General features: G+C 38.6%; 1 protein-coding gene and 1 long non-coding RNA gene across 2 annotated transcripts in view; both read right to left on the bottom strand.

Moving 5' to 3' along the window:
• LOC111345523 (uncharacterized) overlaps positions 1-18,165 on the bottom strand; it is a 140,728-nt gene that overhangs the window by 16,456 nt on the left and 106,107 nt on the right. The gene's annotated exons all lie outside the window — the stretch shown is intronic.
• LOC111327043 (uncharacterized) lies at positions 1,393-3,309 on the bottom strand. The gene has a single exon (XM_022931129.2). It carries the CDS (start codon positions 3,233-3,235, stop codon positions 1,721-1,723), a length of 1,515 nt encoding a protein of 504 aa, XP_022786864.2. The 5' UTR covers positions 3,236-3,309; the 3' UTR covers positions 1,393-1,720.

The following is an 18,165-nucleotide window of genomic DNA, read 5'->3' as shown; positions in this document are numbered from 1 at the left end:
CGGATCGTTTACAAACCTGGAATCAACCACGGAAAAGAAAACTAGATGCTTCAACAGTCTATGAAATAGACTTTTCAAGGAAGGGTTATGGTAGAGAGACCAAAGAAAATGATACACTACATGACCCAAGACTTCCCTTCTTCCAACAAGCAGATCCAACAGAAGCAAACAGACAACTCCTTGAAGCAGTCACAGCTCACAAACCGAACTGTGGATTTTTTTATCTACTCTCAAATGAAAAAAATGAAGACAGCAGTTCAATGTATGAAATTGCACCACCTATTTACCAACCACTATCAAAGAGAGAAATTATTGAGAGAGCATCTCAAATCAAAGAAAAGATATACATCGACAAGGATACTATAGAAAAAATCAGAAAAACAACAAAAAATCAAAGTGAGTCTGAAGAGTGGTTCCATCACAGAAAAGTAAGGATTACAGCTTCCAAATGTAAACGAGCATTGTTGAGGCCAAATACAAGTCCAACAAAAGCTATTGGTGAAATACTAGGTGTCAACAATAGTTTCCAGAGTGATAAAATGGCACAAGGACTGAAAGACGAGGATACAATCATTAGAGACTATGAATGCATATTAGGCTGCCATGTAGAAAAGGCTGGGTTTAGCATCTCTTTAACCCACCCATTTCTTGGTGCCTCACCCGACGGTGAGGTTGATGGGGGACTTGTTGAGGTTAAGAGAGTTTTTCCAAGTAGTTTGCAAAATTTACACGATGCAGTGTTTTCAAGGAATATTTGCAATGAGACTGATAATGGACTGGCTATTAACGTCAACCACAAGTTCTATTATCAAATGCAACAGCAAATGTTTTGTACTGGAACCAACTGGACTGACTTAGTAATCTCTGACTTGAAAGACATGATTATCATTCATGTAAAAAGAAATAACAAGTTTTCATGAAACATTGTTCCCAAGCTTAAGGATTTCTACAATAGACACATCTTACCAGAGCTTGCATATCCTAGGATTGCTCATGGTTTGAGCAGAGTTAGCAAGCACCTAGATGATGCCAGACAATTGTGAGGAAAGGTTTTCATAGTAACCAATTGCTATTGATTTTTTAACTTGATATATTATTTCATGATGCTTTTCACTAGTTTCACTGTTTTTGTAATTAGCACCCTATATAGGTATTGTTTGCTCTATATTGTTGTGGTTCATAGAAGTTTGCAATGAAACAATAAATATAAGTATTAATTACAGTGCAGCTAACAGAAATGGGGCCAATTTGATCAATTATATATGCATAAATTGCAATGAATGAGCACTATTAGCTCTACAATCTGCATATGTTCTCTATGTTTTGATTGGTTTAACTTAACTGGGTCCATTTTGTTAGAAGCACTAAAACTAAAAATATGATTCCCAAGGCGATTTACCAATGGTTGAGTTATTATTGATAACAAAACAATATGTCTTTCAGTAAAATAAAGTACTACATTTACATAGTGAATCAGTTTTCATGAGTATTAGTTTAAAGTAAAAAAATAAACACATCTTGTATGATGAACAATACATAGTAATGTGTTGGTCACTATTCTTGGGTTCATGTTATATAACAGCTGCAATTTTGGATGATGATAACCAAGCATTCCTTATTAGTTTCACTTGTCTGTTCAGCCAACATGGCAGCTACAACTGTTTTCTCAAATCTTTGTTCTTTAAAGGATTCTTGGTCATGCTGTGAAAATCCAACAATACTAACCATTAACGAGAGGAGTTTGGAAATTTGTTAACATTGCACATACAAAGAAAACCATGTCAATAATCCCATTCTTACACATACTTATTGGCACAAAGTCCAAGATATGGTAGTTTTTGATTCTTTCTATAGCTCTTTCAACATGGATTCGTAAGCTTGCTATCCTTCTAGTTTGAATCATTTCTGTTTCATTAAATTGTCCAGAGGCATTCATAAATGGGGGGAGATTAACAGGAACCCCCTTTTCAGCTAAATCAGCTCCAATATTAAAACCTCTGTCAGCCATTACAGCATGTCCACATTCCACTTTATCGATAAGACCTGAAAGCTGAGTGATTTCTCGATCTGAAATTGACCCACCATACAGACTTGATACAAATGATATAGGCCCTTTTGGAGTTATTCCAACCAATGCCTTTAGAGTGTTGGTGTTCTTGTAGGTTGAGAATGTTAGTTGCTGTGCAGACGGATTGCTTGGCTTTTCGATGTAGATATCTGTTGCATCAATGATTACTGTAGTGCTCTTATACTTGTGGTTAAAGCATTGTGGTCTGTGAGTATCGATAATTTCCTTACTAGGAAAAATGTCAAGTTCTTTAAATCTATAGAACATAAACTTAGTCCAAGTGCTGATGACCTGACTAACAAGGCCTTGGGATACAGAGAATCTGTGACATAAATCTTCTTCAAGTAAACCTACTTTATATCTGCAAAGCACCATAAAAAATTCATTTTCCACAGATAAAGCCCTTGCACGTCCTGAATTTCTAGTTGAATTGCTATTTGATCTATCTTTGTTTTGATAGTTTAAGTTGGCAGCTGCGTCACGACCTAGAAAGTCAAGCACCACACAAAGTGTTTCATAGCTATCAAACCCAGTGTAGAAACGAATAAGTTTGTTGTTACTCTTAATGTTTTCTAATCTGAATACATTCTTCTCCAGAATTTCCTCCAGCTCTTGTCGAGCCTCCCTCTCTTCTTTGAGCTGGCTTTCAAGCGCCTCGACTTTCATTTTCATCTCTTGCTGTAGGTCTTTCAGTTGTTGTTGTAGATCACGTAAGTCCATATCGCCATCATGATCAGTCGCCATTTCGTTGCTGTTATTTAACGGAATTTTATTTGCATCTTCTATCAAAATATCTCCTTCATTATTACTAGCTGAGGATTCCTGATGTTTAGTAATATTTTGACGTACTTCATCATCAATCGAGCGTATTTCCTTCGGAGCCTTCCTTTTGGTTTTCTGTTCGGAGAAACTGAATATTGTCGGAATTGATTCTGACTTAAGACTTACTTTCCGGCCAGCAAATGACTTGCAAAAGCATTCCTTTTCAAAATGTTCACTGCATAAAAATGAATTTTTACTTATGGGTGTGTTTTCCCGTTTGATCTCAACTAGCCAAGTCGCCAGAAGTTTCTTGTTGTTCAGTGGCAGTGAATGCCACGAAAGATGCTTGCAATCTGGTTTATCGCTCCGGTTGTTGCATCCGAATGCAACACAATGTCTAACCATTGCTATCTTTGCCCATAGAAAGAGCTATGCTTTGCCTTTTGGAAGTTACAGTAAGACCTTTAAGAAAATTTACAAATCCCTTGACCCAAGTGCCTCGATTCCGTGCGTCTTTAAACAAAACCGCTGAAGTGCGGGCTCAGATCTAATATCTGCCATTGGATGTAATTAATTCATTCACCAGTGATTTCAAATTGGATGTAATTAATTCATTGATTGTACTATTTTTGTTCATAATTGCAACTTTCTCACCGCAAAACTAGACAAAAACAACCAGAGTGATTTGAGAGAGAGAAAGAAGGGAGAATTAGTATTATTTATCGGAAAAAGGTCGTGACCGAAGTCTCTTCTTAAAAATGCTGCCCGAACTCGATATATTTATGAAAAATTGCAGCGTTCTGGATAGCTGCTCAACACGAAACGGATACGGCCCGCTGAGAGATGCCCGGATAGGAGAATACTGCCCGCTTTCGGTACCAATCAGATCGCACGATTTGTAGAATGCCGCCCGCTCACGAACTGAGAAAAATAAGGTTGAAATGGTAAACTGGCCACCGTTACGATTATAACAGCTGACGTTTTGAGCGTTAGCCCTTCGTCGGAGCAAATAGGGAAATTGTGGGTTGTGTGTGCTTTTAAAAGCAGAAAAAGGAGCTACGTGATTGGTGGGAACATGGCAACGAGAAAAACACGAATAAATAGGTGGAATGAAAAATAAAGTTGGTTATTAACCTCTTTCTTTCTTAGCATTTCTTTAGATCTCGACTTCGTCTCGGTCCATAAAAAGGCTAAAAAAAGAACTCGGCAAACTTGGTCAATAACTCATTCTTCGAGCGAAATTTGGTGCAAATAGGTATCAGTAAAATTTTCAAAGACAAAAAATCAAACTTGTTTTTATCATCAGTTACCGAAAAACTATGACAGACGGAACAAACGTGGAGCTTGTGAAATAATTTACTGACACTTCACAAAATGTTAACAAGCCGGTGTAGCCCGCAGTAGCGGTCAGCGGGGGCATTAGTCTTCAAGTAATTTAAGGAACATTTTGTTGAGCATGTAACAAAAGAGGTAAACAGATATGAATTGAAGAACGATTGAAATTTAAGATTCATTTATCAACTGATATTCAGCTGATATTCAGCTGATATTCAGACATCAAACGGTTGAAATAGTTGGAAAGCAATCACGGGTCGGAGAAACTTGCCTTTATATTCACATTGATACCTGGGGTGTGAAATATTGATGGTGCCATCTGACAACTAGCGTCTATGGAAAGCCAACAGATACGGGACTGCTCCTACATTATCAGAGCCATGTCGATCATCGCCAAAAGAGATCTCTGCTGAATTCCACGCTAAACCGAGCATACCGCCTGCCATCAACGAGTGAATCATTTACAAATGAATGCAATCACATCAAGCGGATGTTTACAAAACTCAAGTATCCGCTGAATCTCGTCAACTCAGCTATCGCCATGTGCAAGAATTCTGCGACCCAAGGCCGTCATGAAACTCCAACTGTAACTGACGCGGATTTACAAAAAACCGTCAGGATAATTTTGCCATTTAAAGACCAAAAATCAGCCGACACAGCAAGACAACAGTTGAAAGATCTTAGCCAAAAAATCGGAACTAACCTACAACCCGTCTTCAGAAGTCGCAAAATCGAGGAAAAGCTTAAGATACAAGAGGAGAAACCTGCTTTAATCAATCACCAATGCGTTGTTTACAATTTTAACTGTGATTCGTGCGATGTGGGTTGTATTGGTTACACCACACGCCATCTTCACCAACGCATACAGGAGCATAAAGCCTCGGTAATTGGCAAGCATATAAAGGACGTCCACGGGGTAGCGTTCACTGAGCTAGCCGAAATGTTTTCCGTCCTTAAGAAATGCCGAGTAAAACTGGACTGTCTCATTCATGAAATGCTATTTATTCGTGAACGGAAACCGAAGTTAAACACGCAGTCGGACTCAATACGTACAAAAGTGTTTATTTAAACATATACCGAACTCACTGACACGTCAAACACCAATGACCACGAAACACTTATTATTCTAATGTACTCTATCACCTTTGTTTGTATTTGATCTCGGAACTACAACTAACACCCCTACTTGATAATGAAGTCAAGATGACTTCGAAGCGTCGTAGTTTTATTCTTCTAACATTTGTTATCAAATGTATTTTCAAATGTTCTCTTATATTATTATCATTATAATTATCACCATTATTATTAATGCATTTCACAACCTTTCCATTGATATATATTTATAATGAGGATGATTCGAATGGCGCGTTCAAATTGTGTTTTTCGCGAAGGACTCCCCGAAGGTCTACCTGAAGGTTTGGGACTTGACTACTGCTGATACTTCATACTTAAAGAACTCCATACCGCAGAGGCCGCAAATGTATTTTCAAAAAATCTACCCAATGGTTTCAAGCGTTAAATGATACTCTTGTATCTCCAGAATATAATGCAATCAAAATCTTTCACGAAAACAGATCCTTGCCGGACAGCTCAGCTACCTCCACGCTGACTCAGAATCTAAGGTCTAATCAGAGTAGAGTATTAGTTAGCTGTTACTTTTAAGTTAACTTTGGAATTGTCGTAAAGACAGATAATCTCTCTCTGTGTCACAAGCCAATAAATCTTTCGATCACGGTCAGAACATATTGGGTACAACGAGCGTTACTTGATAGGCTATCCTCAAATGTCATGACCCATTTGAGCTAAGCGAAGCCATTCCTGTCGCCGTATAATTCTGCAATTGTGAAAATTGCCATTATACTATGATTGTGCAGTTATTTCTAAAAGAGTAAATCGTGCGAGAGAGTCCTAGATTAATTACGTAACACTAGCTAAATAGCAAGCTTTACGGATCCTTGCACCTATAAACATTTTCATGGCAAACTTTAATTAATTTCACTTTCGAAGCCGAACACTGTTCTTTCACTGCTAATTGAGTCCTGTCGCCTCATGCTGAAAAGCCTGTGAATCATTTTATGCTTCCCTGGTTTTCTTGAGCAAAGCTCATCATGCCTTTAAAGAATATTAAAGCTCTCAGCAAACTGAACATTACGCCTCGTGCTAAGAGGAATATTTGAAGTCTACAGAAACATCATTCAACTATCCTTTTCAAACATCCGTAGTGAGCAGAGCGGAAATGTGCCCATCAGCCGGTGCAATCGTTCTTAAAACCTGTGAGGGCAATCGTGATGAAGACGTAGGTGTAGCGAGTGAAAGAAAATTACGAAAGCAGATCATATGAAACGACGAGACGAACTTTAGGACTTTCTGCGGACTTGAATCACGGTGTTTGCAGTACCTCCTTGAGATGTCTTGGAACATCATGTTTCGCCTCCATCTGCTAAGCAACTTTAGTCGAATTGAAGGAGCTGAAAACTGAAAAACGCACTTTTTTATGGACCAGAGTATACTTGAAAGTAGTTGAACTCGAAACTGACATACACACAAAGCACGTGATTCACATTCCACTATTTTATCTTGACAATGGTCCATCCACGAAATATATTGCGAAAGATTTCAACATAAACAATTTAATAAATAGCTTTGAACCTTGATCAGTCAACCCTTGTAAGGAATGAGAGTTGAGATAAAAAAGTGGAATAAACGTTCAAGTGCACATTTTATCCAAGAAGTCGTGATACTGCAGCACGGCAGATAAATAAACTTGCTCGTCATTTTCTCGATTGAAACTCAATACGAGCAGAAAAACAGGAAGCAGGAGTCCACATCAGAAGATAGCACTGGCCAACAGAATTGTGGCTCCAGAAATGTTTGTGACTATACAATGCGCGTGCGTTTGACGCACCACAGCCTGAGCGAAGACTGCGCTTTACCAAATGGTGGACGAAGGCTGAGATGAGTTACATATATACTTCTCAACCTATCTTTAGATAATGGGCGGGGAAGGTAAATCATGGATCACATTATAAGCCGTCATATGCGACCCGTCAAATTTGGGAAAAGTTATTTCATATCTCGACAAGTATCCGTTGTCTCTAATATGATATCGCAAACACTTGCTAAACCTGACGAAATGATGCCACATGTAAATGATAGTGGTAAAACTGTATTTAAAAAGCAGTTTCTGTTTCAAACAGGTGTGCATGGTGTTAAGAGACAACCCTGTTATTCTATAACTGCCATAGTGAATAACACGAGCAATCGTGTTATCACAGCCTTTCCTTCATCGTAATATTTGGTTATTGATATTAAGAATGGACTGTGGGGCCATTGTAGTTAGTAGGAGTAGGCAAGTTTGCCACTCCTTAATAGGAGTAGGCAAGTTTGCCACTCCTTTTACACTTTTCCTTTGGGACACAGTACACAATTACCAAAGCTGGTTGTTTAACAATTATTCCACTACGCGCCTCGTTGGCTATATTCATCTCATATGCATATCCAACAAGCGCGAAGGAATAATTGTTTTATTAAAAAAAAAACGCCCCCTAGATACAAGACAAATCTGCTCGACTTTATTTTGTAAGAAGAAACCGGATGTTACGATGTACAGATAGGTTATGGTATATTGGCTCATATACCATAATGGCTAAGCCAATAAAAAGTCTTGAATAGCATTATCCAATGATCCAGTTTGTTTCGATTGAAATTGGGTCAAGCGAGATTGAAAATAAAATAAGAAATGAAAAAATTAATAAAATCAGAACCAGAGAATTAATCTAAACAAAAGCCAAATCTACTTTTGGTTCTCAGGCAGGAAACGGAGAATACTTTTTTTTACTATACACGGCTGAAGTTGTAGAACGAAAAATACCACAGTAAACAGACAATGTTTTGCTTTAAAGGGAGGGAAAGTGAGTTTTACTGTACTCGCGCTAAACTGGACGAGTAAGGATTGTCAGGAGATTGTAAAGAGTTTAGCTGAGCTATCCTTCACCTGTCACTACCGTATCGGATCGAATAGGAGTTTTGATAACTGGTATGTGAAACTATCGGTTTTCCGGTTTTCGGTTTTGATCGAGGTTTCTGCGGTTTTGCATTTTCTAATAGATCCCAATGCCTCTCTCCATAAGTGTTGGACGTGAGAGTCACGCTGCAATCGTGTGAGTTGAAAAGAAATTAGAAATAAGTATAAAATATATCAAGGTAATAAAGCAACTTTTTCGGAAAACCTGATTCAAAGATGGATGCTTGTGGTTGAACATTGAATACAAGATGTGCACATTCAAGTCAAACTATTTGTTAGTTTGTAAACAAGTTAGACACGTTAATTTAATGATGATAATCACAAGCACAACTTTGCTATCATAAAGATTTCAGGATCATCTCAAACTACAAACATGTTGTTGTTATATCGCATATCTCTATTACAAAAAGAAAGATACGTAGCCAGGATTTGGGGGGGGGGGGGGGGGGACGGAAAGAGCACGCCCTTTCTCGCTCAGGCCTCGCTGCCAACTTGAAACTCCAATCAGTCGAATCGTCTTTCAACCCTCCTTCGTAACCACTTGCGGAATATTTTGACTTCCGGTATGACGTTTCCATCTCTTGAGGGTTGGCTCATTCAGATTTCCGGTATCACGAGACAACATAAGCGCGAACTGACATCCTGTAAGTTGACTCGTAAACTGCCTTGACAAATCGGCTCAGTTTGGGTTTTTTAAATAACCCTCACAACAGCTTTCCTTGAAATTTTTTTAAATAGGAAATTGAAACGCATTTGGCCAAAATTTGGCCCCATACGCGTGCCCCATGTGTGACTGCTAACCAAGTTTTTTTGACACTGATAAATTCTGGAACAGTTGTGCAATAAGTGTTATTTTTAATCAAACTCATTTCAAATTTACAACAGAGCAAACTTCAATATATGTGTACAATAGTTCACAACACTTTACCATTTGTTAGTGTTTCCTTACTCGAAACTGGTCAGCTCAGACGACCACCACAAACCGTATGATATTATCCAAGCTTTAATAATTACTCGATCTAAGAGAAATATATTTGTAATTCGAAATCAGAAAAATGCAAATTAAGTCTTAATCTCCAAGCAAAATTCAAGAAAAACGTGATTGGAAACTTACTTTTGTGACGAGTCGTAAAAACAGGTTTCTTACTTCAGGTTAGCGGATTCGGGTAAGCGAACAGATTATAAAAACCGACTTCTCTCTCTTACTGATTCTTCTGAAAACTGGTTTGAAACATGATAAGCTAACACTTTTTAATCATTGTACGGAACTGATGTCAATCACGAGTCGTGTAATTAAAATATATCTGTCATTAAAGGCAACGCCTGTTTACTAAACGAAACAGTTAATTCGAACTCTACTGCACCCATCAGTTGAGTCTTGCTTTCAATAATATGTTTCAACCACTTCTTTGAAACCTTGTTTTACCAGGCCTAAGACAAATAAAGAGAAAGGTACCCGTTATATATCTAATTAATTTTCTCTTGGAGTTGTGTCATTTCATCAAAAAGACAAGTTGTGATTAATGCAGTGGTACGTATCATCTTTGTTTAGTCATAAGTGAAAGTAAGGTAAAAGTTACCGCGTTATAAAAAAGTTTAAATATTTTCATTAATTCTGTAAAATTTGTGGGAAAATGAAGAAAAGCTCGTTGGGAATAATTGAGTTTTGTACTCAAATACGCATGCTTTTAGTGCTGAAAATGTTTGCCTTACGGTTATTACAGCTTAGCAGACTGGGTTGAAACCGCAGAATCTATGTCTCATACTAAAACAGCTAATCGTGACAAATTTAAAGCAACTGTTACTGAAAATTACAAAAGAGAATCTGGTTAGTTGAGTCCGTTATATCTCAGTCTTGCAAAGAAAAGAAGGAGATGAGTCATCCATGTCAACAAGGGCAAGGCTCAAAAAGCCATCAGCCCCGATTATCTTTTCTCGACAAAAGTATTCGACATGAGAATCACGCTACTATCGAGTGAGTTGAGGAACAAACTGGATATAAATATAAAATATATCAAGGTAATAAACCAAATGGAGTGAAAACCTGACCCAATGATGGATGTTTGCGGTTGAACATAGAAGACAAGATGCACACATTCAACTCTTTCTTCGCTTTAGTTGTAAACATATGAGACACGTCGCAACGGTCTACATCATGATGAGTTTTAACCCAAACAACGGTTTTACGCAACCAGAAGGCCTCGCGTAATCTTTATAAGAGGGTTGATTTAATTAAACAAATGTTTCCATAAGGTCGTAGTTGTAGCAAGTATGATAAATATTGTAAGAAATAGACAACTTTTTTGAGAGACATGTTTCGGCATGCTAAACAAATGTTATTTTCACTGGCAGCTTTCGACCCTCTTGAGCTTTACACGAGAGGATATTATGACAAAAAATGCAATGCGATCCGTTGATTATGGTACATTCTTGACTGGCCATGACCTCTTGCGTGACAGGCTGACAGCCGTCTAACGGATCGCTTTTCATTTTTTGTACTTTTAGCCCGAACTCTTTTCAAGCTGGACGCACCACTCATGGCGGGCCAAGAAAGAAAATGTAATGAATTTAAATACAAGGATAAAGCTTTAAGATGGTGTATAGTATGACTTGGAAATATGTAACTGGTGTGAGTTAATAGCGCCAATTCTGAATCCGCAGTGAATTTTCAATAGTAAAAATATCCCCAATGGCTCAAGTTAGCGTTTGTCCTTCAAAGAATATCAAAGCTCTCATATCTCTAAGCATATTAAAAAATTGTGCCTCGCAAATCGCTATGATAGGAAACTACTTACGATTGGAAATTACATAGACTACAACTGCAACTTAGAAGGACATTTAAAGTCGGAGAAACATGATTTAATTATCCCTTTCAAACAGATACCGCGCAATCATCCTGTGATGACAATTAGAATGAAGGCGAAGTTTTCTTGTCCACCTGAGTAGGTGCTTTTGGTGAATAAAAGCAAAGTAGGACGACTGATTCAATGAAACGACGAGGCGAACTTAGGGAGTTTCTGACCTGAGTGTGTTTGCACGTGCGTTTCTGTGATATCCTGGGACATCATCATGTTTCGCCTCCATCCACGAAGCTACCTTTGGTCGAATTGTCTGAGTTGTTAACTGAAAAACGTAGTTTTGCATGGACCAGAGAATACCCGAGGGTAGCTGTACTCAAACCACATCGTTCATATCCCACTTTATCTTTACAACGGTCCATCCACGAAATTTTATCGGGGAAGAGTTCAACGGGTAAATCAATCAATAAATAGCTTCGAGCCTTGACTTGAGCTTATTAATTGACTTATCAGTCTACCCTTAGGGGTAATAAGAGTTGAAAAAACAAGTGAAATGAACGGTCAAAGCAACTTTCATCCAAGAATTTGTAATGCTGTAGCAGGTAAATACACTCAGTTGCTCGCTATTTGCTCGATTGAAACTTAATAGAAACAGAAAAACAGGAAGAGTCTCTGCATCAGAAGATGGCCCTGGCCAACAGAATTGTGGCTCCGAAAATGCTTTTGACCTCACAATGCCCATGCGTTTGGGGCACCACAGACTTAACTGCTTTACCATAAGGAAGACGGAGGTTTAGGTGAGGTATATACATGATATATAATCTTCTTAATCCTTCATCTAAAGATGGGCGAGGAAGATGGAGCACATCATTACCCTCCACATGCGACCCGTAAAATTTGGGAGGAGTTATTTCCTGTCACGAGATTCAACAGGTGTCTCTAATTAAAATGATAATGCAGGCAACAGAGAACCCGGATCAAATACTTTCACATAGAAGTATTAAAGCTAAGTGGGTGTTAAAAAAGAAATTTCCGATGCAAACAGGTGTCCATGGTTATAATGGGAAACCATGTTATAGCAGAACTGCTATACTGGATTCCAAGGAAAATCTAATCACGGCCTTTTCTTCATTGAAATGACAGCTCCACTTCTGAGCCCACGAAAATGCTCTTTTGTTTTGGGACACGATATATAATTAACAGAGCTGATTATATGGAGTATTATTTGATTGTCGTGATCATTATGCCGGAGCACCGCAACTGGTCAAATAGATCAAATCTATTTTCTATGAGACTCAATTTTATCCATATTTGAAATTTTTAACGTTTTTTTTCGCGAGCTTCGATTTGAAAAACTGGGTCAAGCGAGTTTAAAACATAGGGTGGTAAAACCAGAGCCAGAGGGAAAAGACCAAACAAAAGCGAATCGATCTTTGGCTCTCAGGCAAGAAACAGAGAATAATGTTTTTATTATACACGAATGAAGTTGTGCAGCGAACGAAAACCACTAAAGTAACCTTACAACATTTTTCTCTAGAGGGAGGGAAAGTGGGTTTTATTGTACTCGTTTTGAACTGGACAAGTAAGGATTGTCAGAAAATTGTAAAAGGTTTAGCCATATTGTTAGGGAAGTTTTAACTGATATTACTTTACTGCAATTGTACTGTGTAATTAGAATTGATTACAATTGTAAATGGTGCAACGATTTGAAACTACATTAATGTAATATATATTTTTTAAATTGTGCTATAAGCAGATCTCATAGATAACTGTACAAATGAGCTTTATGAAATACATGGTATTCAGTTTGTTTTTTCTTAGTTTTTAAATAATCCATATTATTTTTAAGCTATACATTTTTTTTCGCAAGCCATAAAACAATTATTCCACGAGCGCGCGTTGGATATGAGATGATAGATAATAACCATCTCATGTCCAACAAGTGCGAGTGGAATAATTGTTTTATTAAAAAGCACGCCCTCAAGATATTAGACAAATCTTCTCGACTTTATTTTGTAAGAAGAAACCGGATGTTACAATGTACAGATATCAGATTATGGTATATTGGCTCATATACCATAATGGCTCAGTCAATAAAAAGTCTTGAATTGCATTATCCAATGATCCAGTTTTTAATAAATGCAGATATTAGTCGGCACAGTCCTGATTAAGCGTACGTGACTGTATATTTATTTTGTACCTGCTTTTCTCAGTTTAATGATGCTTCCAAGTTATGGTAATAAACTTATTTCCTAACATCTTGCGCTGAACGAAAATCTCGAATCTCTCGTCCACGAAGGCTAAGGAGTCAATGGCTTTTATGAATTGGTTAAGATACTATGAGTGCTCTGATTGGTCAAGTATCTATTTGATAAACGTACGGATGTTTTGTAAAAGCATTGACCTGTACTTTTACTATCAGTTTTGCGGGCTAATAGCCGTCCAGGTAAGGTTATAAAACACTCGAAAAGTTTGCAAATCAATCGCCTCATAGCTGCTCGAATTTGAGTGGAAGATGGCAGGTTAGAAAGGAGAAAAATACTTATCAGGTGAGAAAGCCCTACAATAGCTAAAAAGCGCTTCTATTGCTTATCTCAGCTTAAACGCTCTGGTCTTGGTACCCGTGGGTTAGTCCAGTTTTTCTGCACTTGTATTCGTCCGATTACAGAGTATGCATGTCCTGTCTTCCATGACGGCCTCCCCGTGCACCTCTCCAACGAACTTGAAGAAATACAAAATTAAGCGGGCTACGCGCATTATTTTTCCTCTTTGCTCATATAATGAGGCATTGGCTGAATCAGGCCTGACTGAAGTTTCAGATCGCCGCCAGAAACTAGTTGATAAACTATTTAAGAATGTTTTACAGAATGAACAGAACAAGCTCCATGAACTTCTTCCTACTCGCAACACATGTACCTTTAACCTAAGAAATATGCGGAAGTTTAAGTTCTGCTCTTTTCAGACTAATGAGCAACCAGGCACTTTTAAATGCGCTCGTGCACGATGCAAAACGTGTCCTTTCATTCACAACACTGATAAAATATCGGGACCTAAACGATCCATTAAGATCACCGATCACTTCACGTGCACCTCCGCTAATGTAATCTATTGCATAACTTGCACTTATTGCAAAAAGATATACATCGGCGAAACAGGCAGAAGACTAGGTGACCGATTCCGAGAACACCTTCGAGACGTGGAAAGGAATGACAAGGACACATCGAAACCAGTCGCTAGACATTTTAATTTACCCAATCATTCTAAGCAACATATGGCAATCTGCGGTCTTTCCTTGCACTTAGGTGGCACGGAAAGCCGTAAAAATCTTGAACAAAAGCTCATCTTTCAAACCGGCAGTCTAAATCCCACAGGGATCAATGAACGCTTTTCATTTAACCGCCGCCTGGTTAGCTCAATTGGGAGAGCGCCGGACTGCTGTGCGGGAGGTCGAGAGTTCAATACCGGCCGGACCAACACTCAGGGTCTTAAAATTAACTGAGAAGAATATGCTTCCTTTCTTTAACATCAAGAAATGGTTAGATATTCTAGTCTTCTCGGATAGGGACGAATAAATGGAGGTCCCGTCTCCTGCAGGGTTAGGGGCAGGAGACGTTAATTTCCCACGCACGAGATTACTGTGTGATGGATGTCCTCCCCTGGGGTGGGATGGGTGGGTAACAGGACCCCCGTTGATACCAGTGTTTACTACACTGAAGGGGCTATCCTGTATAAATATAGATGTCTGTCTGTCTTCATTCCACTAATTTATTCATGTTTTTCTCGTTGCCATGCACCCACCAATAACGTAGCTCCATTTTCTGCCTTTAAAAGCACACACAACCCACAATTCCTCTATTCGCTCCGACGAAGGGCTAACGCTCGAAACGTCAGCTTTTGTAATCATTACGGTGGCCAATTTACCATTTCAACTTTGTTGATATATCCCAATTAAAGAAGAACAGGTTTCGTAATAGTTTTATTACCTTCAATGCCCTTAAGGCTTGAACGGTTTTATACAAGGTTTTTTTTTTAGAACATATATTTAGTGTCCTTATTGCTGTTTTAATATATTTAGTCTATTTAACGTAATTATCAATGTTTGAAACTTGTAAATAATCGTATAATTCAACTTTTGGTTGCAAATGGGTTATTAATAAACTATCTATCTATCTATCTATCTATCTATCTATCTATCTATCTATCTAATAACGCTGCTTAAGGATGCCCTGGCTTGACTGGAACAATGTCAACCAACTGAGATGGGACAGCGACGAAAAGGAGACAGTTAAAGTACCGTACGGTCAGACCTTTATTAAGCAGTCACCCGCAGGAAATGCCGGTGTTTCTGCTAGATACAGTTTCTTTAGAGTGGAGGTATTGATAAAGAAAACACGACCAAAAACGCCATTTAATGTCTTAACTGACCGGTTGATGTACAAAAAACTCGCTCAAAAACACAGCTAACATTGACTTCGGGAGATAAACATGAAATTTTGCTTAAAAGATAATTGTTGGTTTAACAGTCATTGGTTCCTCTCGATGCAGGTGGAAGATATTACAAACAGGCCGTTGGGACTAACTTAACATACGGTTAATAGACGTGGCTCCTGATTTCGTAGCCATGCGATAAAGTTTCATAAAACAAAATCTGCATGGCCATATTTACTGGACAACCCCATAAGACCAAGGAACGAAGTAAAGTACTTTTTCATCGCCAGTACAGGTGTTTACATCACTAATAGGAATGCAGCTTCTGTGACACTCAAATACCGTTTCCGAATCGATTCGGTAAAAAATTACAACAGCCTTTGACGGCCATCGCGTAAATCGAGAATCAAGTTGAGCATCAGCGATCATATATTACACGTGTGACACGTGACTTTGATGTAGACGGTCCAGCGGTAATTATTAACGAAAGATAACACTATGGCGTGCTCCTTAATGATATGCAATAAGAAACGTACTTTTATTGGACAAAATAAATGAAGTATCATTATATTACATCCAGATTTTAGGATATTCAGGGCGACCCGGTCTTTTGTCAGCTCCCAGTAAAAGCCCACTACAAATGTCAGCTGTCAGCAGTTAGTTTTTCAGCGCTTTGTCAGTTGTCAGTTAACCCCACACAGCTCCTCAAATAAAATTACAAACAATAACTTACCACAATTACACATAAAGAAATCTGTGACACACTAGAAAACAAAATAAAGACACAAATGCTTTACAAGATCAGTCCGGCGAAATACTGACTTAAGACGATACAAACGAAGACTAACGAAAAGCAATGGAAGAGCACGGTTTAACGATAAAGCTCGAATGGCTAAAAATTTACACCAAAGAACTTGTACCGATATACAAACGAAGGGAAATTATTCATAAAAAGGTAACGGAATAGCGTAGAAAACTAGCGTAGAATCAAACGAACTTAACAGTATCAAACTTTTGGTTATGATTTTGGCTGGACAATAAGTCAAGCTTTCGCTCCTTATATGTCCTTATCTATTGTTTGAAGGAAAGGGTTTCTATTGTTCGCAAGACAAAGGTTAGTAATCACCGGCGCGTAGCCAGCTCACCCAGCGCGAAATTCAAATTTCTTCGGAAGCGATTAGTGTTACAAACACAACCTTTGTGGGGAAGGTTGTGGTAATGATTGTTCCAGCCTAGACACATCTAAAAGGGGTGGGGATGGGAAGTTTGTGACAAGAAGAGCGAGGTCTGGACGATACGTAAGCGAAAACTTACGCATAATAGCTTTAATAAAACGTCTCTGAAAGTTGATTCAAACTTTTCGAACACTCGTGAACCATTACAACTACAGCTTCTTCCTGAATTCAAACTCTCCTAGGCTAAATAGAACTTATACAAGTCATTTGATCTTTTTCGGGCCCATTCTCGTGCCCAAAGCCCTTTTCGCTCCTCTTAGCCTGAGCCGGCTAAGAGAAGCGAAAACGGCTATTGGGACGAGAATGTTTCTGGCCACGATACTACTCTTCCCAATGGACCGCTGAGCCCAACGAATTTTTTTAAAAGTAATGTTGTGAAACCAAACACGTAGTACATTGAAATGCACCTGACTTTGACGTATTACGTGATGTTCATTCAAAAACGTTACTCTAGAGCTCAAGGCCGCAAAAAAATTCGTGGGTGTAGCAGTCTACTGGGAAGAGTAGTGGCGCTTTAGCAATCAAACTTGGAAGTTATTTGTATTTGAATAACAAACCGCTAGTTCACAGTCGAATCAGAAACGTCTGTTAAGTTGGCGCGTTATCATGCTAAGAACTCTAACAGTGAAAGAAAGTTCAAATCTTCCGCTTTTCCCTTTCGCTCATTTTCCTTAACTCCATTTTATAACGCGCAGTATGAGTATGAAATTTGGCGCCAACTTAAGGTACACGGAGGGCGGACAGTAAAAACTGATCCTAAAATTACCTCTTCATTAATTAACTGCGTGCCGGCAGTTTAGATTCTTCAGCGCAATGAATATAAAAGAAAACAAGTCCGCAAACCGAAGGGAACAAAGAAAGTGTGACTTCACACCTTTTACCGTATAAGTGACCTCCCTTTTCCTTCGTCTTGCGCTCAAAACTTAGCACTCTAACAGTGAAACAAGGCTCTAACTCTCCGCTTTTTCCCCTTCCCTCATTTTCGTTAACGCCATTTATAACCTGCCAGGCGATTACAAAAGTTAAAAAGAGAGCGTTTTTACTCTGCCTATTATTGTAGTGACCTGTTGTAGTCACACTCAGGCAACGTTTGTTGTGGGGGTTTTTTCACTCGCTTGGCGAATTAACAAGAGGTACCAAGCCTATACTTTTCTTTTTTTATTCTCTTTTCTTCTATTGTTGCTACTACCGTCTACTACCACAGCTATTTCTCTTCTTCTTCTGACTTCAGCGAGGAGTGCCCTCTCATTTAATGTAAAAAATCACAGACATGTTTGGGTTAGCTGACCGTGGGAATTTCCAAAACGGGATATTCAATGTGGGTAAAACTCAAGGTCAGTTTTACCAACCCAAACATGACCACCTAGCAAACTAGTTATCCTCAACCATAACAAGCGATTAAAATGTCTAGCACGGTAAGAACTGAGCCAAGTTCAAGCCCACACTAAAAATAAATGATCAAAACTATAGATCTACCAAAATAACAACGTAGACGCTGGCGCGGTTATGAGAGAA

This window comes from Stylophora pistillata, chromosome 7, assembly GCF_964205215.1.
Source record: "Stylophora pistillata chromosome 7, jaStyPist1.2, whole genome shotgun sequence".
Lineage (NCBI taxonomy): Eukaryota > Metazoa > Cnidaria > Anthozoa > Scleractinia > Pocilloporidae > Stylophora > Stylophora pistillata.
The sequence above is the reverse complement of the archived record's forward strand: the minus strand, read 5'-3'. Positions and strand labels throughout refer to the sequence as shown.

Excerpts from the sequence above, each read along its gene's own strand:
- LOC111327043 (XM_022931129.2), bottom strand. The coding sequence starts at position 3,235 with ATGGTTAGACATTGTGTTGCATTCGGATGCAACAACCGGAGCGATAAA.